Source organism: Nomascus leucogenys, chromosome 9, assembly GCF_006542625.1.
Source record: "Nomascus leucogenys isolate Asia chromosome 9, Asia_NLE_v1, whole genome shotgun sequence".
In the NCBI taxonomy this organism is placed as follows: domain Eukaryota; kingdom Metazoa; phylum Chordata; class Mammalia; order Primates; family Hylobatidae; genus Nomascus; species Nomascus leucogenys.
In genome coordinates, this window is record NC_044389.1 from 13,022,590 (window position 1) to 13,050,221 (window position 27,632).

Sequence of the window (27,632 nt, forward strand, 5' to 3'; positions counted from 1 at the left end):
AAAATACAAAAAAAAAAAATTAGCCGGGCGTGGTGGCGCACGCCAGTAGTCCCAGATACTCGGGGGGCGGGGGCAGAAGAACCACTTGAACCCGGGAGGCGGAGGTTGCAGTAACGGAGATCGCGCCACTGCACTCCAGTCTGGGCGACAGAGCGAGGCTCCCACTCAAAAAAAAAAAAAAAAAAAAAAAAAAACTTTAATAAGCACCAAGACCCTGAGCCACCGAGCAGCGAAAGGAAAGGGTGGTGCGCAGAGGGGCCCAGCCCCGCCTCTGCCGGGCCCCGCCTCCAAAAGGCCCTGCCGCCGACGCCTCCTGCTAGGCCCCGCCCCCGACAGACACCCCCCGCCAGGCCCCGCCTCCTGCCCTCCCAACCGCGAGGTCCCGCCTCCTGCCAGGCCCCGCCTCTGGCCTGCCCCGCCCTCCGACCCGCCCCGCGGCGCATTGTGGGATCTGTCGGCTTGTCAGGCGGTGGAGGCAAAGGCGCTCCGTCATGGGGATCCAGCCGGTAAGACCCTCGTTCAGTATCCTCCATTGGGGGACCCCTCCCCATCTGGTTCTGGCCACTCAGCTCCGGACCAGGGGCTGTCGCTGCCGACCCCGCCCCGCAGGGCTCTGGGCCCAACGTGGATGCTGGGGTCCCGATCCCGCACATCCGGGCTCGGGACCCCGCCGGGTTACCCCTCTGTCCTTGGCATGCCTCCGCGCTGGAGCTCGGGATCGCCACCCCTGGGACGATCGCCACCCCTGGGACGATCACCACCCAAGCCCCGGGCTCTTACCCAGCCTGGCGGTCACGCTGCCTCCTCTACCCACAGAGCCCCGTCCTGCTGGCCTCCCTGGGGGTGGGGCTGGTCACTCTGCTCGGCCTGGCTGTGGGCTCCTACTTGGTTCGGAGGTCCCGCCGGCCTCAGGTCACTCTCCTGGACCCCAGTGAAAAGTACCTGCTACGACTGCTAGACAAGACGGTAAGTTGGGGAAGAAAGGGCCAGGGTGCAGGAGGGGACCAGAGTGCTCCTGGCATGGAGGGTACAGCACCCATGGTGGATGGGATGTCCAAGGGACGTGGCAGCGCCAGGCGCGCTTGGTGAAACACTTGTGTCCTCCACCCTCCAGACTGTGAGCCACAACACCAAGAGGTTCCGCTTTGCCCTGCCCACCGCCCACCACACTCTGGGGCTGCCTGTGGGTAAGGAAAGTGTGGAATGGGCTCCTTTCCCTGGTATCCTCAGAAGGTGACGCCCCTCCTGGGGTCTCATGAAGCATGCTGCTTCAACCGGTTTGCTCCACACACCATTCCCCTTCCCCCACTTGGCTCTGCATCCTCCAAGCTGTGAGATGCCACTGGGCCCCTCTAGGGTGTGGCTTCCATGACCCCCATCCAGCTTTAACACTCAACAGTCTTGCCTCTTCCCTGCAGGATTTGCTAATTACTCCCTCTGAGCAAGCACTACTAACTTTTTCCCATTGCCCAGACCCTTTGGCTCATCTGTCAAGGTCCTGGCAGTAACTGGCAGGAAACGCTGGAAATAAGCGTTTCCTCAACTGGGCGCTTATAAGAGATCCAACTGAGGGCTCAACGGGGCAAATCTTCCCTGCCTGGTAGTTCCTTGGGACCACAGCAGGAAGCAAGACATCTTGTTCTCTCAAATCTCTTTGAGTATTTTGAGGGATGCAGCACATCACAGACAACCCTTATGTAGCTCTCTGCATGGTCCCCAGGCAAACATATCTACCTCTCCACCCGAATTGATGGCAGCCTGGTCATCAGGCCATACACTCCTGTCACCAGTGATGAGGATCAAGGCTACGTGGATCTTGTCATCAAGGTAAGGGGCTAGGAAGGGACCCAGGGGCTGCTTACCCATTCTTTCTGGGATTTGTGGAAATTTCTAAGATTTGCCTGATAGCAAGAAATGGTATGTACTCTGTGGATATGAAGAAAGTACGAGCTACTCAGGAGACTGAGGCAGGAGACTTACTTGCACCCAGGAAGCAGAGGTTGCAGTGAGCCGAGATTGCACCACTGCACTCCAGCCTGGGCAGCAAGACCAAACTCTGACTCAAAAAAAAAAAAGAAAGTATGTAGATGGGGAAAAGATAGCACATATCTGATCCCTGCCCCAGCCTCAGGGAGGTTTAGTCAACATGGGGCTCAGAAACCAGTGACATTCCAAATAAGGTATTTTTCTCTCTGTCTTATAAGGTCTACCTGAAGGGTGTGCACCCCAAATTTCCTGAGGGAGGGAAGATGTCTCAGTACCTGGATAGCCTGAAGGTTGGGGATGTGGTGGAGTTTCGGGGGCCAAGCGGGTTGCTCACTTACACTGGAAAAGGTAATGACCTGTCTTCTCCTTGAGCCTGTCTCCCACTTTATCAGTTCCCATAGTCCTCTTGGCACAGTATGGCTGTGTGTACACATGTGTATGCACGTCTTTAAGGGCCAGGGCCGCCCTTCCTTCTAAACATAGTACTGATACAATAGAAAGGCATGTTTCTCAGCCCCATTTGCCACAGAAAGCAGTTCCTCCTCCACTTGAATTCCCTAGCCATGGCAGCTGTGGAGATTACTAAAGCAAACATGTGCCCCTCTTCCCCTCCTTCAAAAATTTGCCCCCCTGGGTGAGCTGTGGAGCAAGCCAGAGATAGCTTGCAGCCCTTCTCATGGGAACAGCTGGGTGCATTAGCAAGTCCCTGGAGTTGCTGTGTGCCACTTGGGAAAATAGATTCACACCTGGCTCCGTGCCTGTCTCCTTCACCAGGGAGTGACACTTTGCCAGAAGCAGCTGATACGCTGTGTGGCCCTGAACTGACTCACAGATAGCCCTGGCCCCATTGTCCCTCAAATATATTATTGTCAGGGCTGGCTCACCTCAAGCTTCCACCAAAGCTCCAGGATCAGATGTCATAGCAGCTGCTCAACTGGCCTCGGGCATATTTTCAACTCTGCATTTGTTTTCTAAGTTCGCTGTATTGACTTTATTTTTCCACTGCTCTCTTCACCTCACTTCTCAGGGCATTTTAACATTCAGCCCAACAAGAAATCTCCACCAGAACCCCGAGTGGCGAAGAAACTGGGAATGATTGCCGGCGGGACAGGTGCATTACACTGAGGGCCTTTCTCTCCCACCATTGTTGACTGTTGCCATGCAAATTCCTAGGTGACCCTCTGAAGATTGGTAATCATAGCCAAGCCGTTCATCAGGGGATTTCCAGCAATGCTTAGAACTCCCTAGTATCTGAAAAACAAAATCATAAGCAGGTAGATACCAAAAAAATATTTTAATTGATGGAATTAGAGAAACAAATTAAATGGGCTTTCCTCATATTGAATGGATCTAATAGTTTTCAGGTGAGAGAAGAGAGAAGCAGCTAGGAATGACCAGCTAGGAAGAAAGAAAATTAACACTGGACACTCCTATGTATTAGACACTGTGTAGTCTAATACACTACTATATATTAGACACATAAATTAGACACATATATAGGTATCTATGAAGTAGGTACTAGCCTTTTCCTTTTACAGAGAGACAATGGAGGTCCAGAGAGGCTAAATGATTTCCACAGGGTTATTTCACTGGTAATGGTCTGGAGCAAAATTAGTATTTGGCTCTGCCTAATGCCTAAGTACATGCACTTAACCTCTGCAAATACAGTGTTCTAGAACCCTCATCATTGAATCCGGAGGTACTTGTAGTCATCTGTGACATTGGAGTCCTAGCCTCCAAAGGACTTTCGGAAGAGTCTTAGATTAGTTCCTAAGAAAGATTTCTACAATATGAACTTACATGAATTTGAAGGGTGCCCGGAAATACAGATGTTGGAGAATATGCAGGAAGAGTTTAGAGGATGAGAATCCTAAAGGAAAATGGAGTGGAGCGGTGAATGAGCAGAATGAAGATGAAAGGGCTGGTCAGCTAAGGAGCCAGGACAGGGCAGAGAGTGTGGCCAGTACATTTCACTGTGGGGTATCTTCATGCAGGAATCACCCCAATGCTACAGCTGATCCGGGCCATCCTGAAAGTCCCTGAAGATCCAACCCAGTGCTTTCTGCTTTTTGCCAACCAGGTTGGTTTGTTTTCCTCCACCCTAAGACTTCAAAGTTGTTGTGTGGGTAGGGCTGAGAGACATGGTATGGATGGGCAGAACTGGCCCAGTGCCCTGTTTTAGCCTCTGCCCGAGGTCCCCTCTGTAAGGCACAGGGTCCTCTTTCAATAAGGAGGAGAAAGGACAGAGCAGTGAATCAAATTCCTTCCCTGGCCCCCAAGGAAAGAAGAAAACTTTTTTTTTTTTGAGACAGAGTCTCGCTCTGTCACCCAGGCTGGAGTGCAGTGGCGCAATCTCGGCTCACTGCAAGCTCCGCCTCCCGGGTTCACGCCATTCTCCTGCCTCAGCCTCTCCGAGTAGCTGGGACTACAGGCGCCCGCCACCACGCCCGGCTAATTTTTTATATTTTTAGTAGAGACGGGGTTTCACCGTGGTCTCAATCTCCTGACCTCGTGATTCGCCCGCCTCGGCCTCCCAAAGTGCTGGGATTACAAGCGTGAGCCACCGCGCCCGGCCTGAAAGAAGAAAACTTTTAAGGCATCTAGTCTGGAGCACAGAAACTTAGATCTTCTTGGTTAAATATTCATCTTTGTTCCTCATAATGTGTAGATAAAGGCTGTTCCCCTCTTCTCCTCATCCTAACTCCCTAAAAGCACTGCAAGTCTTATTTCCTAGAACTTTTGCTTTCCCTTAACATTCTTTTTCTTAGTTGGAAAGTTGTATAGCAGAAAACTTTTTATGTGGGCCTGAGAAGACTCCTAAAGACTTTGCTTCCCCTTTGCATTTCAGACAGAAAAGGATATCATCTTGCGGGAGGACTTGGAGGAACTGCAGGCCCGCTATCCCAATCGCTTTAAGCTCTGGTTCACTCTGGATCATCCCCCAAAAGGTATCCTTCCCATTTCTGGACATCCCACTATCCCCTCATCATCCAAATCAAAGCCTTGCCCCTTTGTGAGTTCTGGCTTCGTTGAAATCAACCTTGCCTCACACTGCCAACTCGGAAGTCTGAGTGCACAGACACAGTGATCTCCTGGTCCCTTTCCTTTGGGTTCCTGTTTACCAGGTGGGTGACAGGGATGGCTGTGCTGCTAAGGCTCAGCTTGAGGCAGGCTGAGTATACCCATTCCCAGCTGCCGCTACCACTTGACACTTTCTCCAGAGCCTTTCAGGACCCTCCCCAGTCTGATAGCACCACACCCCCTTGCCAGCATGTATTTAGAGTATTAAGTACTTTCTTCTCCCCATACTTCAGATTGGGCCTACAGCAAGGGCTTTGTGACTGCTGACATGATCCGGGAACACCTGCCTGCTCCAGGGGATGATGTGCTGGTACTGCTTTGTGGGCCACCCCCAATGGTGCAGCTGGCCTGCCATCCCAACTTGGACAAATTGGGCTACTCGCAAAAGATGCGATTCACCTACTGAGCATCCTCCAGCTTCCCTGGTGCTGTTTGCTGCAATTGTTCCCCATCAGTACTCAAGTACTATAAGCCTTAGATTCCTTTCCTGAGAGTTTCAGCTTTTTTCAGTTACATCTAGAGCTGAAATCTGGATAGTACCTGCAGGAACAATATTCCTGTAGCCATGGAAGAGGGCCAAGGCTGAGTCACTCCTTGGAAGGCCTCCTAAATCTCCCTGTGGCAACAGGTCCAGCAGAGGCCCATGGAGCAGTCTCTTCCATGGAGTAAGAAAGAAGGGAGCATGTACGCTTGGTCCAAGATTGGCTAGTTCCTTGATAGCATCTTACTCTCACCTTCTTTGTGTCTGTGATGAAAGGAACAGTCTGTGCAATGGGTTTTACTTAACCTTCACTGTTTAACCTATGAGTACATCTGTGCCTGTGAGTATAAGTTGAGCATACTTCCAGAGGTGGTCTTATGGAGATGGCAAGAAAGGAGGAAATGGTTTCTTCAGATCTCAAAGAAGTCTGAAATACCATATTTCTGTGTGCGTCTCTCTCAGCCCCTGCCCAGGCTAGAGGGAAACAGCTACTGATAATCGAAAACTGCTGTTTGTGGCAGGAACCCCTGGCTGTGCAAATAAATGGGGCTGAGGCCCCTGTGTGGTATTGAAAGGGTTGTTGTGTCTGGGGTCCTTGTTTCCAAATCCCCGAGGACCTAGGGAGGAAGGATTTGCCACCATAGAACTCTCCCAGGCGTTCCAAAGAACCTTTGAGAATTTGTACCATGTGCTGAAATGTGAGCTGCCAGCAGACTCAGTGATCGTCTCAGCAGCTGTCTCAGCAGAGCCAGAGCTCTGCTTCTCCCTGGAGGCTCTCAAGGTGGGGGAAGGAGAACACACATTAGAGGGGACATTTTTGAGCCCAGCTGCCCCTCACAGTGTTCCCTTGATATGCCACTCTTCCCCTTCTTTCTTCTCTTGGTCTATCCTTCACCATATTTATCCTTCAGGGAACCTGGCACACAAATCAAAGTGTTGTCTTTCTGTTTGGAAGGGAAGCCTTCTTCCTTAAAAAGTAACCTGACATCACCAGCCCTGGCCAGAATTGTTGATGCCCGGATAGAGTTGGCCTCCCTCAGGCTCATCTGTCCTGAGTGCCCTTCTCCTCTGCTATGGAGCATGACCCAATCTACTCCCTTTCCCAGGGTAGGACTAGGGCAGCCTCTCCAGATTCTTCCTTGTTACTCTCATTGCAACAAAACAATGTGGTGGACTCAGAATGAAGGTCGACATTGCTTTTCTGCTTTTCAGCAACTGTCTATTGCTGTTTCTGGGGCTTCTGGGAAAAAGGTTTGTGGGACCCTCAGAATTCACTCCTCCCTAGGGCAGAACCTTCAGTAAATTCTGTTGGTGGTGTTCCATCCAACATTTCTTGATCAGCTAATATGTGTATGGCACTGGGCTCTGTAACACAGTCTCAGCCACCTCACCTCCAGGAAGGAAAATCTTGCTTAGGAATGTTGGGCTCAGACAGTGAAGCAGTCTTGTAAAGAGAATTTCCTGCGTGGAAGATCACCATTCCTTGTCTTGTATGGGTTTTTGCCTCATCCACTCAACATACAAACGTTTATTAAGGATCTGGCATGTGCCAAGCACTGTGCGAGGCCCTGAGGATACAAGTGTGACCAACACTGGTCTTAGACCCCCAAAGAACTCACAGTCTAAGACAGACAAGTGACAAATAATTTTTTTTTTTTTTGAGACGGAGTCTTGCTCCATCGCCCAGGCTGGAGTGCAGTGGCACAATCTCGGCTCACTGCAAGCTCTGCCTCCTGGGTTCACACCATTCTGCTGCCTCAGCCTCCCAAGTAGCTGGGACTACAGGCGCCTGCCACCATGCCTGGCTAACTTTTTGTATTTTTAGTAGAGATGGGGTTTCACCGTGTTAGCCAGGATGGTCTCGATCTCCTGACCTCGTGATCCGCCCACCTCAGCCTCCCAAAGTGTTGGGATTACAGGTGTGAGCCACTGCGCCCAGCCAACAAGTGACAAATAATTATAACACGGTGTGACTAATACCATAGCAGAGGTACATACAAAGTGCAGCTGGGAAGAGGTTGAGAAAGATTCAGAAACAGAGCAAGGGGGGAAAGAGAGGTAACATTTTTGACAGCCTGGGCAACATAGTGAGACCCTATCTCCACAAAAATAAAAAATTAACTGGGCATGGTGGCACGAATCTGTAGCCCAGCTACTTGGGAGGCTGAGGTGAGAAGATACCGTGAAGCCCAGGAGTTCGAGGCTGCAGTGAGCTATGATCTTATGATCACACCACTGTACTCCAGCCTAGGCGACAGAGTGAGAGCCTGTCCCTAAAAATACAAACAAAAATAGTTTCGAGTTAACAGCCATGTACCAGGTACTGTGCTAAGTACTTGATCTACATCACATAATTTAATCCTTATGATAATCATGTGAGCTGAAGATTAATAATTTACCAAAGGTCATACAGCTGGTCAGTGGCTGGCAGAGCCTAAATGTGAATTTAGAATTGTCTGAGGCCAAAGTCAAACCTAGAAGTGGGCATTGTAAACTGCTGGCATCTTGCAGCAGACAATGAGAAGGGCAGTCCAACAGAAGGATCAGCATGTGCAACAGCCTGGAGGAATGAAAGAGAAGTTCACTTTAGAGAACTAGTTCACCAAGGCCCAACACGCCAGAGGGAAAATGGAGAACGATGAGGCTTTAGAGGTTAGAGCCATCTCGCAAAGGGCCTTGAAACACTATGCTGAAGAAACCCGGACTCAATCCTGTGGACAGTGGAAAGTTTCTGAGGGTTTTATACAAATGGCAACACAATAATAGCTAACATTTATAAAGCACTTACCATTGGCCAGGCCTCATAATAAGAGCCTGCATGAATTGTCTCACTCAATCCTGACAAAGACCCAATGAAATGGTATTATTTTATTCCCACTTTTCAGATGAGGTAATTATCATTTGGAGGGGTTCAGTAATGTGCTCAAGATCATAGACTGGCCTGGGACAGAAGCTTGGCTCTATCTGACTCCAGAGCCCATGCTTTTAACCAGGACCAAGAGAATTAACTCCACGTCCCTGAGGCACCTATATCAGATTACAATAAGTCACTTTCTCTGCCTCTAGAATGGCACTAGTTGCACAGTGAGCTATGATATGATTGCACCACTGCACTCCAGCCTAGGTGACAGTGAGAACCTATCCCTAAAAAAGAAAAATTAAAAATTTTTTGGCGTTAACAGCCATATTGAGGTACTGTGCCAAGTACTCTATCTACATCACATAATTTAATCCTTATGATAATCCTGTGAGTTAAAGGTTTGCTCACAAGAGGAAGATTGACATTGCTTTTCTGCTTTTCAGCAACTGTGTATTGCTGTACCTGAGACTCCAGAGCTTGGGCTCTAGAGCCACAGAGAGCCAAGCTTCTGTCCCTGGCCAGTCTGTGACCTTGAGCACATTACCGAACCCCTCCAAATGACAGTTACCTCATCTGAAAAGTGGGAATAAAATAATACTATTTCATTCTTGGGAGAAATGAGAAAATGGCCAGACCCTGAAATCCCCTTCTGTGTTGTGTGGTTCAGACAAGGGCTGTACTACCCTATGTCATCTCCCCGATCTGCACTCTAGGTGCCTGTGGGAGCAGGAGCTGGGGCACGGGTTCACCAGCAAGAGTAGTTAGAAACAATTCTGCTCTCTGACAAGAAAATAACAGGAGGCAGACTGAGGTCTAGCCCAGGGCCTGGCACATGGTAGAGGCTCAGTAAATAGTTTGTGGAAGGGAGGGAAGGACCATGCGGTTGAAGAAGAGATTAAGAAGTGTTTCAGAGATGAAACGACTAGCCTTGGGGACAGAGGAGATGAGATAAGGTGTATGGTAGAAAATTCAGCATTCCTTCCCGACGTTCGGTCTCATTCTCTGAAATTCCTTCTCCATCACGCACTTCAGGCTGCGATAACGAGGTGGAGTGTGGAATCGGACGAGCGACCGCAAGCCCGAGGCGGGTGGAGGTTACCTGGCCGCGGCGGGGAGGTGGACAGGCGGCAGGGAAGGCGGGGCAGAAGGGCGGGGCCCGGGGCGGGAGGTGTGGCCGGCGGGCGCGGGCCTGTGATTGGGACTCCGCGAGAAGGCCTGGGATTGGAGGGGCCAGGCAGAGCCCGCGAGGAGGTGACGCGGCTGCGGAGGTGACGCGGGAGGTCGCGCGCCCCTTCCGGCGCGGGGAGGGCGCTGAAGATCGGGGCCGCTCGGCCGCAGGCCGCCTCCAGCGCCGCGGGATGTAGCGCGGGGGACCGCGGCCCCCAGCAGAGCCCGCCTGCCAGGCTGTAAGTCTCCTCGGGGCTGCGCGGTGGGCGGGGACTCGGCGGGAGCGCGGGGACCCCGGGGGCCCCGACCCAGGCCTGCGGAGGAGACAGCCGTTTGGGGGAACCCGCTTCGATGTGCCAAGGGGCCCGGGCCCCAGCCATGGAGCCGCCCGGCCTCCCGGCGTCCAGCCGGTCGAGGTTGTAAACATTTCCGGCCCCTCCCACTGCGCGCCGCCTCCGAGGCGGCCTAGGTGCGGTGGGCGCTCGTCCCCGGCTGTCCCCAGACTCCCAGCAGTCCTGTGAGTACTGCGCTTTTAGCCCCACGGGATGGAGATGCGTGGGTTCCCAGATCGGGACCAGAGAGCCAGAGCTAAGCTTGGCCCCGAGGCCGCCACGCGTGGGGAGGGAGGGCTGCGGGCCTAGGTCGCGAACCGCCTCTCAGCGGGGAACAGCCGCATTGGGTTGCCAGGAAGCCTTTAGGTTCCTCCACCAACAATCTTTGGCAGGTCAAGTCGTGACACTGCCCTCACTTTGATGGGGTGGGAAGGGAGGTTGGTGATCGCTCTGCAGGGTTAAGGTAATCCTGAAGGCTGAAATGCGGGGCTACTTTGGGGGAAAATGAAATTTCATTACCTTAGGTATCTAGGATTGATGTATACTATCTTCTGTTTGATAATTTTGGTCTTCAAGCCTTCGATTTTTAAGAAAATAGATAAGTGTTTTTTTTCCCTCAGTTGCTGGTGCTCTGTGGGAGAATGGGAAACTGACAAGGCCAATTTCAGTTTACACCGTTTCAGATGTCAAAGGAGCACTAGGAGGCCATGGTACTTTACTAGATTAACCATAGTACTTCTCTCAAGTGATTTAGAAGACGAGCTAGAAAATACAGCGGAGAATACATAGGCTGCCATCTACAAAACAAATGAAGATTGTAATGGCTGGTTCTTTTCTGAAATGAAGTAATAGTGGGGTCGGTTCACTGCTTTTCTCTTTTCCTAGTAGTTGGGTAGGGTACGATGGTGCAACTTCGGTTCCTGAGGTTGTATTGTATCTGTATACTGCCAGGAATTTAGGGTGGTGCTAAACAGATTGCAATGTCAGGGTACCGGCTTGCAGCCACTAAATGTATTTACTCCAGGAGTAACTTTTATGTACCCATATTGTGATTTGTACTTGGGAAATCGGTCATAAAAACTGATGTTACCTGTGAAGGCCCATATTAGGGTAGACCTCCACAAAACTATACCTAATTGTAGAGTAGAATCTGAAAGCTTTCTATTCTTAATGGTCAAGACTTTGCCTGCAGGTAGGAGAGAATCTCAGAAAAGTAACAGGAAGCAACATTAATCCACTGATTCCCATTGCTGAATTATAAAGTACACCACCTTAAGTAGGCTTTTAGGCTATTTTCAGTTTCTTCAATCTGGCCTCATTTTACCTTTCCAGGACTCTATGGAAAAATGAATTGTTTACTGCCCTGGGGACTGTGTTCTTTCATGGCATGTTCACACCATATACCCTCCTGGAATGCCCTGTTTCCATCTCTACCTATCAATCTCCTTTCATAAAATCTTCCACAAAACTTTTCTGATCCCTTCAACTAAAGTTGCGCTTTTCTTTTGAATTCCTCCTGCACATAATGGCACTAAGCCTTGTAGTAATGATATTAGGAAAGTTATTTCCCCCGTTTAGAGGCCAACAAACATTTCACCCCTCTGACTCCTCTTTGCCTTGTCTCTGTGGCCACAACACTGTGCGTATTGTAAGTAATCAATTGGTATTCTCAGATTAATGAAGGTTAGAAATTGCCCTTCTTTCTAGGCTAGTATATTTGTTCTCTACTTCCATAGGAAATTTGCTTTGACTTCTAATACAAAGCCAAACTGAAACCCTTTAACACTCCTGCTACATTATCCTGTCCCATCTACTTATTATCACACAGGTAAGATAAGCAGTCGTCTTTATATCTAGAAGCTTTGTGAATTATGGTGAGGTTTTTTTCTTGGACCAGTACTCACCTATGTTATGTCCATTTGTCCGTAATGTCACCTCCTGGACTTTGTTCCTCTTACCATGCTCAAAGTTGATTCCCTTTTTCCTGCTCAGAAATATTGGGGGCATAGGCCAGGCGTGGTGGCTCATGCCTGTAATCCCAGCACTTTGGGAGGCTGAGGCAAGTGGATCACCTGAGGTCAGGAGTTCGAGACCAACCTGGTCAACATGGCAAAACCCCGTCTCTACTAAAAATACAAAAATATCCAGATGTGGTGGCAGGTGCCTGTAATCCCAGCTACTTGGGAGGCTGAGGCATGAGAATCGCTTGAACCTGGGAGGCAGAGTTGCAGTGAGCAGATCGTGCCAGTGCACTCCAGCCTTGGGGATAGAGCGAGGCTCTTGTCTCCAAAAATAAAAGTGGGGGCTAGCATTGGCTGGGCACGGTGGCTCACACCTGTAATCCCAGCACTTTGGGAGGCTGATGTAGGAGAATTGCTTGAGTCCAGGAGTACTAGGCTGCAGTGAGCTATGATGGTGCCACGCACTCCAGCCTGGGCCTGGAACTGGCTGAACTTGGGAGCAAGACCCTGACTCCAAAAAGAAAAAATGGGCTGGCATTAAAATCTTTCATATGCCTGTATACTGTTCACTTGTTTTTGTCATGACATTAGCAAAGTTTGCCTGTCTGTTAGGGCTCAAAAACACCTCTTCAGCCAGGCACAGTGGCTCATACCTGTAATCCCAGCACTTTGGGATGCCAATGCTCGGCGACATAGTGAGACCTCGTCTCTACAAAAAATAAACAAAATTAGCTGGGCATGGGGGCACATGCCTGTAGTCCCAGTTACTAAGACTTGGGAAGCTAAGGTGGGAGGATCGCTGAGTCCGGCAGGTTGAGGCTACAGTGAGCTAAGATCACACCACTGCACTCCAGCCTGGATGACAGAGCAAGACCCTTTCTTTAAAAAAAAAAAAAAAAAAAGACTTCTTCTGTTGGGGAAGAGCTACAAAGGAAGTCAGATTGTTTTTCCACTTCAGACTTTGGGACACTTGGCATCAAGTAGAAGAGCTGAGGCCCTGTTTACTGTAGTTTGGTGATTTCAAACATGTACCTTTGCTTTGACTGATATTTCTCCAACAAAGCTATGAAACTATCTTCCCTAACAGACAGTAGATAGGGGGAAAGATGGCTGTGTTCTTATCTATACTGCTAGACTGGTCTTGCTTTAGAACAAGAATCAAGCTAGGCATGGATAGAGGCTACCCATAGACTCTCTAAAGGCCCGGGAACTAAACTCTTAGAAACTTTATGTCTTTGCCTCCAGGAAAGGTGTGCTGTAGCCTAGAAAACTTGGGAATTGGTTCACAATATAAATGTCTCCAAAAACTGTAAGTGAAATAACTCTCCAGCTAACTGGCTGGTGATTAAAAATCAATCTTTTCCCCAAGTTTGGCACAGGATTATCTTATTTATAGGAGTACAAACACCTCCCTGCTCCACAGCTTTTCTCTCTAATATCCTAGGTTTACCCAGTTGGAAAGCTTAGTGGTAAAGGTTTATTAGCTTAAGTTGAAGAAATCCCATCAAAAATGCACTCAGTCGAGTTTGGCTCAAATATAATTTGCAATATTGGGTGTGGCAAGCTTGAGGGGAAAGGCATTTCCTCTAAAATACTTAAGGACATAGAAAGCTGGCAGAAGGTTGGCTCTTTAACACCTTAGGGGTTTGTTCTGATTTTACATCATAGACTAAAACACACTTGTAATTCTCCATTGTTTGTGAGTGATCCACCCCATAGAAGTGGTATTTTCAGATCCTGGTATTATTTGCTCTTCTTTCTTGCCAGACATCCCATCCCTATCTCTCCCTTTCCTGTCTCTGTGTTACTACAGTTTAGAAGACCAAACTGGACAATGGACTTTGCTCACTATGATGACATGATCTCCATTTACCTCCATTGTATGTACTTTAATGCATGATGATATATTTTGTATGATGAGTTGTAGCTGATGGCTGGTTTGTGAGTTAACTGGGGATCTCAAGTTTTGGTGACTCTGGGTCTAGAAGATGTGGAGAGGTGGTATAGGAGCTAGTGATAGAGAAGCTAGAGGGAATCAGAAGAACTAATAGTAAATTATTTGGACTGAAAAGGGAAAAGACTTTGATGATAGCCAGAAGACTTGAGGGCATAAAAACTTTTCAGATCAAATGATGAAATTAGTAAGAATGCCAATCTGGATTCTTCATATGATCTTTGGACCCTAATTGCCCAACTTAAATTTTCTCTATATTATTCTCATTGCCTCTAGTAAAATAGTTACATAGCACTCAAAGTTACTAAATTTAGTGTGTGACCATTCTAGTTGAGGGGTTCTCTCCCTCCACTGCCCTCTAGGAGCAATCAAATTGTATCACTTATTTTTGTGCATATTACAAACTACCTATGTTATCTGGCTCTTTGAAAACAATGCTATAACTTGTTCAACTTGTATTTTGCACAGTATCTTAGAATGCCTTAGGGTGCTAGTCCTAAATACACTTGCTAAATATTCAATGAATGTGTTGACTTACTCAGGGGAAAGGGTTAAGAGAAGCCATTACAAGCACAAGAAAATGCGCATAAGCCCTTATCTAAGTGGCTAGAAGCTAAGTCATATGCTGGCAAGCTGGAATCTGCCCCATTCATTCATTCATTTTGAAATGGGTTCTAACCAAAATAAAGTATATTTATTATTTTATGATCCACGTATTGCATCTCAGAACCAGAATTTTGTTTTGTTTCTGCCCTGGTAGCCTGATCTAAATTACTGCCAACAGTATCCCAAGCTAAGTGTGCCCCTCTTTTCAGATTTATCTAAGATGCCCAAAACTATTAATGTTTTTTGCTTGCGATATAAAGTTTTTTTTAGTAAAGCTGCTGATTCAGTAGTACTTCACTTTGAGGAAATATGTTTTGAGGTCAGCCTATTGAGAAAGATTTCCTAGTGTCCCTCTCACACGGGTTGCCCATCCTCGAGGTTTTCATAGGCCTCCAGCTTCCTGTTCTCCTTGAGCTCAATTGTTCACTATGACTGTGTGCTGGCATCTCGTCAGAGTCTTGCACATTTAAAGGAAGAGGAACTGTCTATGTGTTGACACCATATAAAGGTCTGCTGTATAGCAAGTTATTGTTTTTGTCTCTCTTGGACTAGATTGCCGGTTGCTTTCAACTGTGCTTGTGGGTTGAGCATAGCATGACTCATGACTGTTTAGAAGCTTGAGGATTGCCCTTACCTGATGTGTTAGTAAATGTTCTCCAGAAAGCACCAATAGGATACATACATATGGATAGAGGTGGGATTTTTTCTGGGAATTGGCTCATGAGATTATGGAGGCTAAGTCCCACAATATGCCATCTGCAAGCTAGACAACCAAGGAAGTCCGTAACTGGTTCAGTTTAAGGCTGAAGGCCTGAGAACCCAAGGAGCTATTGGTGCACGTCCCAGAATCCCAAGGCAGGAGAACCTGGAGTTTCTGATGTCCAAGGGCAGGAAAAGAATGATGTCCCAGCTCCAGGAGGGAAGGAGGGGGAGAGACAGAGAGAGTTGGGGAGTCAGAGAAAGAGATTTATAATCCCTGAGAAGGAATTGTGATTACTCGTAGATAAAAAAGAACTAACACAAGATAGCAAAGATATTTGTATATAGTGAATAGCCATGGATGATACAGTGTCTCCCTCTGGAGCAAAGTTATGTTTACTGCCCAATATAAAAGACTGGGGCTCCCTAAGCTTAAGTTTCCTCTCCTGGAATGTAAACCACTCCATGCGCAGGTGTTACCTGGCCCTCCCTGCATTGCAATGTGGTTATTTGGGTTTGGGTGGGGCTTGGGTAACCAATGCAAGAAAATGCTAATATTCTGGCTACTGCTATTGTTATAACTAATAAAGTCCTTTGTATGGGGTAGGGGTGGGGAAAGAACTAATAATTTACAGCATAGTGGAAATCTTTGGAAACATTCTCCCTCTTTCCCTCTTTTTTTATTTGCATTTCCCTGAGACCTGATTAAAGACTACTATGAAAATCCAACCCAGGAAAACCTAAAGTGTCTTGAGATTTTTCCTAGAAAATGAAATTCTGGGTTTTTCTGATTTTGTGTGTGCCTGTCTCTAGTTTTTGAAATACTCATTTGAGCGGGGCTTAGATTATGGGTTGTGGTGGTTGAAACAAGTTCTTATGGAGCTGGTTATTAGGTATGTGTGTGGCAAAGGGTAAACTGGGGCTGCCTCCTTGTCTTCATCTTCCTGCTTCCAGGTAAGTTCTTGCTTGCTTCCAGGACAGATTGTGATGAAAGCTTGTTATCCCAGGGTTGAACTCAGGCTATAATCCTATAATAGAATTAGTAGACTTCGCAGAGAAATTAACCGCTAGTCATCTGTCCCACAACCAAGTTCCTTTTGTATGTATGACACATCAGAGCATTTGTAGATAAGGTCCAACTGAGTTCAGTTGGCATTTAATTCATTTCTAAGCCTGGATGATCTGTAGTAATTGCAACCAGATGTTGGCTTTATATTTTTGTTCCTCAGTCTCAGAGCTAGGCCTTTCTTGGGCAGGGTGAGCTTTGAGAGTGGTGGGTGAGACTCTTCTCACTAAATGGTTCCATACCTGTGGGAGGGAGTTGAGGGTGAGTAGCTGTTTTTCTGTGGTGACAGTTTGGTGCAGTAACCATAGATCATTTGAAAGCAAGCAACTAGGTGTTACATTTTCAGCCTTAACTATAAGATTAGTGAGGTTCTAGGTAAAGGTTGGCATTAAAGAGGGAGGACAGGAATAGGTTTCATTTAAGCAATTAACTGGCCTTTAGAATTGGAGACAGGATATGGGTTGATTAGCTTCTTATTCAATATTAGAGTATAGAAATGAAACTGTAAGAGGAATAAATTGTCAATCCTTCATATTTGTGTTTGCTTTTAGCGTCTACCATCAGAGGGAGATCTCTGCCCCCTGGGGCTGAGAGACCCCAACCTTTCCCCAAGCTGAAGCTGCAGGGTATTGAGGTACCAGCCAGATGTCTTCCCACAAAGGATCTGTGGTGGCACAGGGGAATGGGGCTCCTGCCAGTAACAGGGAAGCTGACACGGTGGAACTGGCTGAACTGGGACCCCTGCTAGAAGAGAAGGGCAAACGGGTAATCGCCAACCCACCCAAAGTAAGTCATCTTCCCAGGAGTCATCCCCTTGTTCAGTTTCTCTCCTTAGAACTCTGTCAGTTTCTCTTTTTTAAGATCTCACCGTCCAAAAGGAGGAACATTGCATCCTGGAAATGTCTCTATCCAAGTCCCTATGATACTATTATAAACATCTTGTTGTCTGCTTTCCCCATTGTAAACTTTTGGGAAATTCACTCATCTTTGTAACACCAGTGCTTAGCACAAGGCCTGCAGTCCAATAAATAATCAGTAAATAGCTGAATGAATGAAGGAAGCAGTCAATTAGGATTAGGTTTGACTTCATATAACACACAAAAATCCTTACAGTTTTGACAGGACAGAAGTCTCTCAAGCAGAAGAATTTCAGAAGTAACCAATCCAGGGCTGATATGGAGGATCTACCACTGTCAGGCACTCCCCCATCACTCTTAATATGTGCCCATCATACCCACATTCTACCCACCATGAAAGGGAAACGAGGACAAGAAATGCCCTCTCTTTCCCTTTTATTTTTATTGAGATAAGATCTTGCCATGTTGCCCAGGCCGATCTTAAACTCCTAGGCTCAAGTGATCCTCCTGCCTCGGCCTCCCAAAGTGTTGGTATTACAGGTGTGAGCCACTGTGCCTGGCCAACTCTTTCTCTTTTAAAGGGACCATCAGGACCGGGCACGGTGGCTCACACCTGTAATCCCAACACTTTGGGAGGCCGAGGCAGGAGGATCACCTGAGATCAGGAGTTCGAGACCAGTTCTACTAAAAACACAAAAATTAGCTGGGTATGGTGGCAGTCGCCTGTAATCCCAGCTACTCGGGAGGCTGAGGCAGGAGAATCACTTGAACCTGGGAGGCAGAGGTTGCAGTGAGCCGAGATCGTGCTATTGCACTCCAGCCTGGGCAACAAGAGTGAAACCCCCTCTCAGAAAAACAAAAATAAATTAAGGAACTATCAGGAAGTACCTATAAGACTTCGGCCAGAACTTAATTACATAACTATATTCAGCTGCAGTGGAGGTTAGAAAGTGCAGCCTGAGTAAAATTGCAGTAACATTGCCACCCTGAACAAAACCGTGGGCTTTGTTACTTAGGAAGAGAGAGAATGGACATTGGGGTAGGCTAGCTGGAAGCTGTAGCACAAAATCTAAGATGGACCATGTGTTTACTAGTGACCATCAACAACAGGAGAGAAATAGCCCAGAAAAGGAGTTGAACTGCCAGGCTTTCTATAGCCATGATTCGGTGCCTGGGGATAGAGAGAGAGAGAGAGTTCTCTCCCTTTCACAGGCAAGTGCTCTACTGGGTGTGCTTTTTAGGCCCTGGAGTCAGTACTGCTGTTTTCCATGGAAGCAGTTCTGAGGCCCTGGTACTCCTGGGAGCTGCTGTAGATACAGAGTTTCAATCGTGACAGCATCCCTAGAGTCAGTGAACAGGGAACTCTGAACAGAATTAATGTTACGGAACTCTCTGAGACTCTGTGTCTTTTTCATTGTTTTGAAAATGTAGGCTGGGCGTGGTGGCTCAGCCTGTAATCCCAGCACTTTGCGAGGCTGAGGCAGGAGGATCACGTGAGGTCAGGAGTTCGAGACCAGCCTGGCCAACATGGTGAAACCCCATCTCTACTAAAAATACAAAAATTAGTCAGGCATGGTGGTGGGCGCCTGTAATCTCAGCTACTTGGAGGCCGAGGCATGAGAATTGCTTGAACCGGGGAGGCGGAGGTTGCAGTGAACAGAGATCGCACCACTGTACTCCAGCCTGGGCAACAGAGGGATATTCCATCTCAAAAAAAAAAAAAAAAAAAAAAAAGAAAAGAAAAGAAAGAAAGAAAATGTAATGGCCTAGAAAAGAGAACTCTTTGGGAAACTGAGAAAGTGAAGAACCACTATCCTAAAGAAAAGGATGTCATTCAGTACCTAGAGCTGGTGTATTCCCCCAATACTAGTCTCTGTGACAGTCCTTCTTTTACGTACTGCATAGAATGTTCACTCCAGCATTTACGAAGTATTAATAAATTTCTAACTAGTGTTGTAAACTCAGTATGTATGCTTTTGGAGAAGAGACCACAAGACCCTCTGTAGGAAAGAGGCTAGGCAGAAGGCGTTAGGTTTGGGTTTTTCTGGGTCTCTCTGCTCTGGAATAGTACAATTTATGAGATGACTCCTTGGATTGTTGTGGGTTTTTTCCCCCATAGGCTGAGGAAGAGCAAACATGCCCAGTGCCCCAAGAAGAAGAGGAGGAGGTGCGGGTACTGACACTTCCCCTGCAAGCCCACCACGCCATGGAGAAGATGGAGGAGTTTGTGTACAAGGTATGGCCTATGAGCTTCTGTCCTGGAAGGGGAAGGGCGGCAGGCCTGTCTGGGATGTCTGCAGCCAGCAAGCTTGCACTGGGTTGAAGAGCTTTTACTCCTGGGAAGGAGTGGATTTGTTTTTTGGTTAAGATGAGGTAAATCAATGTGAAGACTGGCTAAATTTTTACTGTCTACTCTGTGAGGCATTGTTCAAAATATATTCTTTTTTTTTTTTTTTTGAGACAGAGTCTCGCTCTGTCGCCCAGGCTGGAGTGCAGTGGCGCAATCTCGGCTCACCACAAGCTCCACCTCCCAGGTTCACGCCATTCTCCTGCCTCAGCCTCTCCAAGTAGCTGGGACTACAGGCGCCCACCACCACGCCCGGCTAATTTTTTGTATTTTTAGTAGAGATGGGGTTTCACCGTGGTCTCGATCTCCTGACCTCGTGATCCGCCCGCCTCGGCCTCCCAAAGTGCTGGGATTACAAGCGTGAGCCACCGCGCCCGGCCGTTCAAAATATATTCTTAAAACGGGTTCTTTTCTATGCAAGGGGCGCCTTTGGAAGTCATCAAAATATTTCAATATGACAGTAGTATGAGTGCCTTTGTTAGCACATTAAATATACATGAATGGTGAGCACTAATGTATTTTATTAAAATTTGTAATTTCTAAGTAATGATGAATAGAAACAGTATTTTGAGATACCTGCAGAACTAATGTGTGAAAGTATCTGATTTCTATTGGTGACAAAGCCACAAGTTCTACTAATACTGTGGTTTGTTGCCTATGCTTATAATTGAGGAAAATGATCAATTTACTTAGAGGTAAATGGAAATACAATGTTTTCCGTCTATTCCCCGGATCCTGTCCGTAGTGCATGGATCCTAGATTAAGAACCCCTACTCTAAAAAGACGTGGTAAGAACTTAGAATCTAATTGGGGGAGGGATGAGACATGAGATAGAATCTCCTGGAGAGGGGCAAAGGAGGGATCTGTATGTTTTTTAAAACAATGTTTATAATTTTTTTGTTTTTATTCAGTATATCAATTTTGAAATCTCAAGTAGCCTAAAGGAGATTGTACCATATTTTTTTTTTTTTTTTGAGACAGAGTTTTGGTCTTGTCTCCCAGGTGCAATGGCACGATCTCAGCTCACTGCAACCTCCACCTCCCAGGTTCAAGCAATTCTCCTGCCTCAGCCTCCTGAGTAGCTGGGATTACAGGCATGTGCCACCATGCCTGGCTTATTTTTGTATTTTTAGTAGATACAGGGATTCTCCATATTGGTCAGGCTGGTCTCGAATTCCCAACCTCAGGTGATCCACCTGCCTCAGCCTCCCAAAGTGCTGGGATTACGGTGTGAACCACTGCGCCCAGCCTGGTTGGACCATATTTTTTTAAAAGGTTGAGAAACACTTACCTAAACCTTCTCCAGATAAACTAACATAAAACAAAGACAAAGAGATTTTTTGTTTGTTTGTTTTTGTTTTTTTAATACAGAGTCTTGCTCGGTTGCCCAGGCTGGAGTGCAGTGGTGCAATCTCAGCTCACTGCAACCCCCACCTGCCAGGTTCAAACCATTCTCCTGCCTCAGCCTCCCGAGTAGCTGGGATTACAGGTGCCCACCACCATGCCTGGCCAATTTTTTGTATTTTTGGTAGAGACAGGGTTTCACCATGTTAGTCAGGCAGGTCTTGAACTCCTGACCTCAGGTGATCCACCCACCTCAGCCTCCCAAAGTGCTAGGATTACAGGCGTGAGCCGCCACACCCAGCCAGGATTTTTTTTTTTTTTTTTAATGGTCAAAATATGAGTCAGGACTCTGCTAGCCCCATTCATGCTATGTCTTGGATATCTCCCAGTCCAGGCTGGTTCTCCACTATTACCTAGGACCATTCAGAGCCTGACTGACATCTTCCTAGACTGATTCTCCATCACTGCTTGTCCTTGGGGAAGGTACTATCTAGTGCCCTACCCAGAGAAAGCGTATCTGTTCTAGGTCTGGGAGGGACGTTGGAGGGTCATCCCATATGATGTGCTCCCTGACTGGCTAAAGGACAATGACTATCTGCTACATGGTCATAGACCACCCATGCCCTCCTTTCGGGCTTGCTTCAAGAGCATCTTCCGCATCCATACAGAAACTGGCAACATCTGGACCCATCTGCTTGGTGAGTGATTTGGATGGGGAAAGGTCGAATTTGTTGTCTCCCTAACTGCGAAGGGATTATAGAGCCCAAAAAAGTTGCTCAGATTGATTGACAGCTGGGATTCTACCTTTAAACTACTAATGACTTTAAGCTAATGACCTTGGTTGACCCTTGATCACTGATCTTTAAGACTGAGAGTAAAAGGCCTAGAAACCAAAGAAATTGGGACTAGATATTCTTTTGTGATCCCTGGCAGAACTGTTCTAGGTGGAGACGATTCCTTGTACTTCATAATTTCCGACTGTAAAAGTAAAATGCCAATATTTCAAAAAATGGTCTTTTTGTTTGGGTTTCTGTGACCAGTGCCACTTTCTTTGAAACGTTTGACTGCAAGTACACAGCTAAACCTCATAGCTTTCTGATTTTTTTTTTATTTCAATAGCTCTTGGGGTACAAAGGGGTGGGGGGGGTTGGTTACATGGATGAATTATATACTGGTGAATTCTGAGATTTTATTTTATTTTATTTTGTTTTTCGAGATGGAGTCTCGCTCCGTTGCCCAGGCGGCAGTGCAGTGGCGCGATCTCGGCTCACTGCAAGCTCTGCCTCCAGGGTTTACGCCATTCTCCTGCCTCGGCCTCCTGAGTAGCTGGGACTACAGGCACCTGCCACCATGCCCGGCTAATTTTTTGTATTTTTAGTAGAGACAGTTTTTCACCGTGTTAGGCAGGATGGTCTCGATCTCCTGATCTCGTGATCCACCCGCCTCCGCCTCCCAAAGTGCTGGGATTACAGGCTTGAGCCACCGCGCCTGGCCGAATTCTGAGATTTTAATGCACCCATCACCTTAGTAGTGTACATTGTACCCAATATGTCGTTTTTCTATCCCACACCCCTATCTCACCCTCCTGCTTCTGAGTCTCCGCAGTCCGTTATATCACTCTGTATGCCTTTGCGTACTCACAGCTTAGCTGCCACTTATAAGTGAGAACATATACAGTATTTGATTTTTCATTCCTAAGTTACTTCACTTAGAATAGTGGCCTTCAGCTTTATCCAGGTTGCTGCAAAAGACATTGTTGCATTCCTTTTTATGGCTGAGTAGTATTCCATGGTGTACGTACACCACATCTATTCACTCATTGGTCAATGGACACTTAGGTTGGTTCCGTATCTTTAGAGTTATGAATTGTGCCACAATAAACATACATGTACATGTGTCTTTTTTGTGTGACTGCTTTTCCTTTGAGTAGATACCTAGTAGTGGGATTGGTGGATCAAATAGTAGCTCTACTTTTAGTTCTTTAAGGAATCTCTATACCCTTTTCCACAGAGGTTATACGAATTTATAATTTACATTCCCACAAGGAGTGTATAAGCATTCCCCTTTCACCACATCCATGCCAACATCTGTTGTTTTTTGATTTTTTAATAATGGCCTTTCTTGCAGGAGTAAGGTGGTATCTCATTGTGCTTTTAATTTCTATTTCCCTGATGATTAGTGATGTTGCCCATAGCTCACTGATTCAAAAACATCAACCATCAAAGTGTACACATTCCCTTTTTTCTTACAGGTTTTTTTATTTTACCCTCCTGCAGGTTTCGTGCTGTTTCTCTTTTTGGGAATCTTGACCATGCTCAGACCAAATATGTACTTCATGGCCCCTCTACAGGAGAAGGTGGTTTTTGGGATGTTCTTTTTGGGTGCAGTGCTCTGCCTCAGCTTCTCCTGGCTCTTTCACACCGTCTATTGTCATTCAGAGAAAGTCTCTCGGACTTTTTCCAAGTGAGTTGAAAGAACACCATAGGAAAAGACTGTGCACTATTGTCACATCTTGAGATCCCAGTGCTTACTGGGCGATAGGAGTTCATATCACTCCTAAAGGTTTCTTGATATGCCAGAGGAAAGGCTCTCTGTTCTGTGGGGATAGTGGGGTGATGAAGCTTTTTTCTTAAACGCTTCATGAACAGACTTACTGCATCCTCCTCAACAGATGGAGAGACCAATTGTGGAATATATTTTCTACCTGAAAAGTACTATCTTTTCTGAGGCTTAGAGTGCCAGTGCACTGGCTGCTTTCCAAGACCTTGTACCCATTCCTAGCGTAACTTACTATTAGCCCAAGCCAAAGTAGGGTGTGGTAAATAGTCTATGTTTCATTCTGCTGGTGCTCCTACCCAGCAGTCAAGTAAAGCTTATCTTTGCTGCCCATGCATTGCTGGAAGCTCCAGATGTCCATCATCGTCTGCTTTCTCTTTTCCCCAGCTGTGAGCCTGGGGTTCTATTTGTTTGCTTGTTTGTGTTGTTATTGTTGGTTTTGGTGGTGACAGTGGTGTATTATTTTGTTTTTCCTAACAACACCAGTAAGAAGGGTACATTTTCCTCATTTAAAAACTCAACTAAGATAGAAAAAGCTAGAGTATCCCTTAATACTATTCCCAATTTAAGAATTTTGTTTTTAGAACTCATTCTATCAGAATAGGAGAATTTTCAAAGCCCTTCCTAGTGTGATGCTGGGAACCAGCTGGATTGTGATGGAATTTCTAAATTCAAGTGTCTACTACGGGAGATACGGCCGTTCACTAGTAAGGGAAAGGGATAGAGTTCTTTGAATGGGGATTCTTAGAGACTTTTCCATCGTAAAATAGAAGTGACCTTGTGGAATTTTAATCCAGAATACAGGATAGATTGTATGGGAAGTGAGGGGATGGTTAAATCTGGGAGCAGGTGGAGAACAGAAAGAGCTAGTTAAATGAGCCATACAAATTCATTTCCCCCACTGATTTGTTTCATTTTTGTGGTTCTTTTTAGACTGGACTATTCAGGGATTGCTCTTCTAATTATGGGGAGCTTTGTCCCCTGGCTCTATTATTCCTTCTACTGCTCCCCACAGCCACGGCTCATCTACCTCTCCATCGTCTGTGTCCTGGGCATTTCTGCCATCATTGTGGCGCAGTGGGACCGGTTTGCCACTCCTAAGCACCGGCAGACAAGAGCAGGTAGGTCAGAGGATGTACGTAAACCTCAGAGGTATTTAGACCTTAGGCCTGATAGGCTCAAACCTATTTGACCCTTAAGGTTTGCAGCTTGAGAACCCCACCCAAACCCTGATGTGTGTTTCAGAACTTTCAAAACAGCATCAATTTCAAAGCTCAGTTCTCCCCCAAGTGTCATACTATTTCAGTAGAATGCTAATAGGACAGATCATTACCCAGCTGGTCAATTAACTGCAAGCACAGATATAGCTACTCTTATTCTTGGTTTGTGTCAGTTTAAAAATGTAGCAAGCACAGTAATTTTAGTGACCCGAGTCCCAAGCTCAGACCAAGGAATTAAAATTAAAACACTCAGACATTTTACTAAGGGAATGGAATACCTGGTTTGTTGAATGAAAATACCTTGAGCATAAACAGGTAACAAAGTACTAGCTACAAGCATCAACCTCTTCGTGTTGTCTCATCTCATCTGGACTCTTATTTTAAGATTTTATTACTTGCAGCAACACCACCAATTACCACTAGTCTTTAGTCCCTTTACAATTAATATCTGCTATGTTTTAACCTTCAGTTAAAATAATTAAATATTGTCCAGGAGCAGTGGCTCACACCTGTAATCCCAGCACTCTGGGGGGCCGAGGCAGGCAGATCACTTGAAGTCAGGAGTTTGAGACCAGCCTGGCCGACATGGTAAAACCCTGTTTTTATTTAAAATATAAAAATTAGTCGGTGTTGTGGCAGCTGCCTGTAATTCCGGCTACTCAAGAGGCTGAGGTGGGAGAATCACTTGAACCTGGTGGGGAGCAGAGGTTGTAGTGAGCCAAGATTGCGCCACTGCACTCCAGCTTGGGCAATAAAGCAAGACTCTTATCTCAAAAAAAAGAAAGAAAGAAAGAAAGAAAGAAAAGAAAAAAATAATAATAATTACATATTTATCAAGCACCAGCCACGTGCCATGCACTGTGCTTAAACAAAGGTATTTACAAAGATGGAGAGGTGGTCCCTGCCCTTCAGTTATGTGTAGTGTAATGGTGTTGAGACACGTACCCATTCTTCCCTTGCTCTTGCCTTATTTGTGTGTCCCAGCAGCTACAGGATAACTGCTAATCTAGGTATATCTGTCTACTCAGGAGGTTAGAGTTCTGGTTATGTAAGACTTTTATGATCTTAACAAGAAGCCTATCCTATGCTTCTCTGACATGGGAGGCAACTGAAGCCTTGCCATCTAAGTTCTGTACCCAAGTTAGCCATCAGAGAGTCTTGACATACCATTTTTACCTAAATTCCTTAACAGATAATGAAGAATATGAGATCTTTGTTCTTGGTGCTCCTTAAAAGGTAGTAAGCACTTACACAGCTTCTTCCCATTCAGGACATAGAAGAAATATCTGCTGAGTGTTATCCATCTTGTAGTGAAGTTTCCTAGACATGTACTATTCATCCAAAAATAGCTAATTATCATAAACATTGAAATTCCAGAGTAAGACAGCAGTGCTTTCCATGCGGTGGCTGTTTCCTTGTTTGACAGTCTTATGTCTGTTCTGTTCAGGTGTGTTCCTGGGACTTGGCTTGAGTGGCGTCGTGCCCACCATGCACTTTACTATCGCTGAGGGCTTTGTCAAGGCTACCACAGTGGGCCAGATGGGCTGGTTCTTCCTCATGGCTGTGATGTACATCACTGGAGCTGGCCTTTATGCTGCTCGAATTCCTGAGCGCTTCTTTCCTGGAAAATTTGACATATGGGTAAGAAATGAATCTTCCAGCAAGGCCTATGATGGTGAGTGAACAGCCCAAAGTTAAAGGTCTGAGGAAAAGGTGGTAAGAGACTGGAATCATATAGTGTTTGGAGGTACATATATGTACATTGAAGGAAAATCATCAATATTAACATTTTGGTGTATCTCTGACAAGGACTGTGTTTTTAAAACTTTCTAAATATACCACTTTTATGATATTAACAAATTTGTTTAATTAAGGAGAAACTAGAAGAAGCAAATGCTTTCTCCTACTTGTTTCTTATTCCTTCTTGCATTATCCTAAAGGCTCTTCTCTTTTTATTCCTACAGTTCCAGTCTCATCAGATTTTCCATGTCCTGGTGGTGGCAGCAGCCTTTGTCCACTTCTATGGGGTCTCCAACCTTCAGGAATTCCGTTACGGCCTAGAAGGCGGCTGTACTGATGACACCCTTCTCTGAGCCTTCCCACCTGCGGGGTGGAGGAGGAACTTCCCAAGTGCTTTTAAAAATAACTTCTTTGCTGAAGTGAGAGGAAGAGTCTGAGTTGTCTGTTTCTAGAAGAAACCTCTTAGAGAATTCAGTACCAACCAAGCTTCAGCCCACTTTCACACCCACTGGGCAATAAACTTTCCATTTCCATTCTCCTAGCTGGGGATGGGGCATGGTCAAACTTAGCCATCCCCTCCTCAGCAAGGCATCTACCGGCCCCTCACAGAGACAGTACTTTGAAACTCATGTTGAGATTTTACCCTCTCCTCCAACCATTTTGGGAAAATTATGGACTGGGACTCTTCAGAAATTCTGTCTTTTTTTCTGGAAGAAAATGTCCCTCCCTTACCCCCATCCTTAACTTTGTATCCTGGCTTATAACAGGCCATCCATTTTTGTAGCACACTTTTCAAAAACAATTATATACCCTGGTCCCATCTTTCTAGGGCCTGGATCTGCTTATAGAGCAGGAAGAATAAAGCCACCAACTTTTACCTAGCCCGGCTAATCATGGAAGTGTGTCCAGGCTTCAAGTAACTTGAGTTTTAATTTTTTTTTTTTTCTTGGCAGAGTAATGTAAAATTTAAATGGGGAAAGATATTTAATATTTAATACTAAGCTTTAAAAAGAAACCTGCTATCATTGCTATGTATCTTGATGCAAAGACTATGATGTTAATAAAAGAAAGTACAGAAGACACTTGGCATTCAAAGATTTCACATGTATGGTCTTGATTATTTGCACACAACTCCAAAAGATTAAGACCTGTGCTAATTTCAGATTCTCCTGAGGCACAAATTTGAGTCATAGGCATTGACAGGCTGGCACATGCAGGCCAATAAATGGACCTAATTGAATTCCTAGCATCCGTTCCCCAATACAGCTTTACTTTTTTATGTAATTGTTGCATGGATTATCTTTTTACATTTTTAAATTTTTTTTTTTCATAGAGCCATTTGGAAAGAACAGACCATCTTGTTAGAGAAATCAGT

At 46.1% G+C, this 27,632-nt stretch overlaps 2 protein-coding genes across 4 annotated transcripts; both read left to right on the forward strand.

Moving 5' to 3' along the window:
- Positions 1 to 413: 413 nt before the first annotated feature.
- LOC100597887 (NADH-cytochrome b5 reductase 1) lies at positions 414 to 6,122 on the forward strand. Its single transcript, XM_003264571.4, has 9 exons — positions 414 to 506; positions 817 to 966; positions 1,115 to 1,187; positions 1,721 to 1,827; positions 2,205 to 2,334; positions 3,014 to 3,097; positions 3,981 to 4,066; positions 4,835 to 4,934; positions 5,301 to 6,122. The coding sequence occupies exons 1-9, from the start codon at positions 492 to 494 to the stop codon at positions 5,471 to 5,473; spliced, it is 918 nt and encodes a 305-aa protein (XP_003264619.1). The 5' UTR covers positions 414 to 491; the 3' UTR covers positions 5,474 to 6,122.
- Positions 6,123 to 9,602: 3,480 nt separating this feature from the next.
- On the forward strand, positions 9,603 to 27,355 carry ADIPOR1 (adiponectin receptor 1). Of its 3 annotated transcripts, XM_030818629.1 has the most exons (10): positions 9,678 to 9,814; positions 11,644 to 11,735; positions 13,682 to 13,748; positions 16,745 to 16,979; positions 19,170 to 19,286; positions 21,268 to 21,439; positions 23,018 to 23,204; positions 24,231 to 24,418; positions 25,965 to 26,158; positions 26,482 to 27,354. In XM_030818629.1, the coding sequence occupies exons 4-10, from the start codon at positions 16,839 to 16,841 to the stop codon at positions 26,608 to 26,610; spliced, it is 1,128 nt and encodes a 375-aa protein (XP_030674489.1). In that variant the 5' UTR covers positions 9,678 to 9,814; positions 11,644 to 11,735; positions 13,682 to 13,748; positions 16,745 to 16,838; the 3' UTR covers positions 26,611 to 27,354. The 3 variants fall into 3 exon arrangements, with proteins under 3 accessions (XP_030674488.1, XP_030674487.1, XP_030674489.1); XM_030818628.1 differs by lacking the exon at positions 11,644 to 11,735 and having other exon boundaries at positions 9,603 to 9,814; XM_030818627.1 differs by lacking the exons at positions 11,644 to 11,735; positions 13,682 to 13,748 and having other exon boundaries at positions 9,603 to 9,814; positions 26,482 to 27,355.
- Positions 27,356 to 27,632: the final 277 nt, after the last annotated feature.

Coding starts and splice junctions, on each gene's coding strand:
- ADIPOR1 (XM_030818627.1), top strand. CDS start 16,839: ATGTCTTCCCACAAAGGATCTGTGGTGGCACAGGGGAATGGGGCTCCT. Junction 19,287..21,267: donor TGGAGGAGTTTGTGTACAAG/GTATGGCCTATG, acceptor TATCTGTTCTAG/GTCTGGGAGGGACGTTGGAG. Junction 23,205..24,230: donor GTCTCTCGGACTTTTTCCAA/GTGAGTTGAAAG, acceptor GGTTCTTTTTAG/ACTGGACTATTCAGGGATTG.
- LOC100597887 (XM_003264571.4), top strand. Junction 1,828..2,204: donor ACGTGGATCTTGTCATCAAG/GTAAGGGGCTAG, acceptor CTGTCTTATAAG/GTCTACCTGAAGGGTGTGCA. Junction 2,335..3,013: donor GCTCACTTACACTGGAAAAG/GTAATGACCTGT, acceptor CTCACTTCTCAG/GGCATTTTAACATTCAGCCC.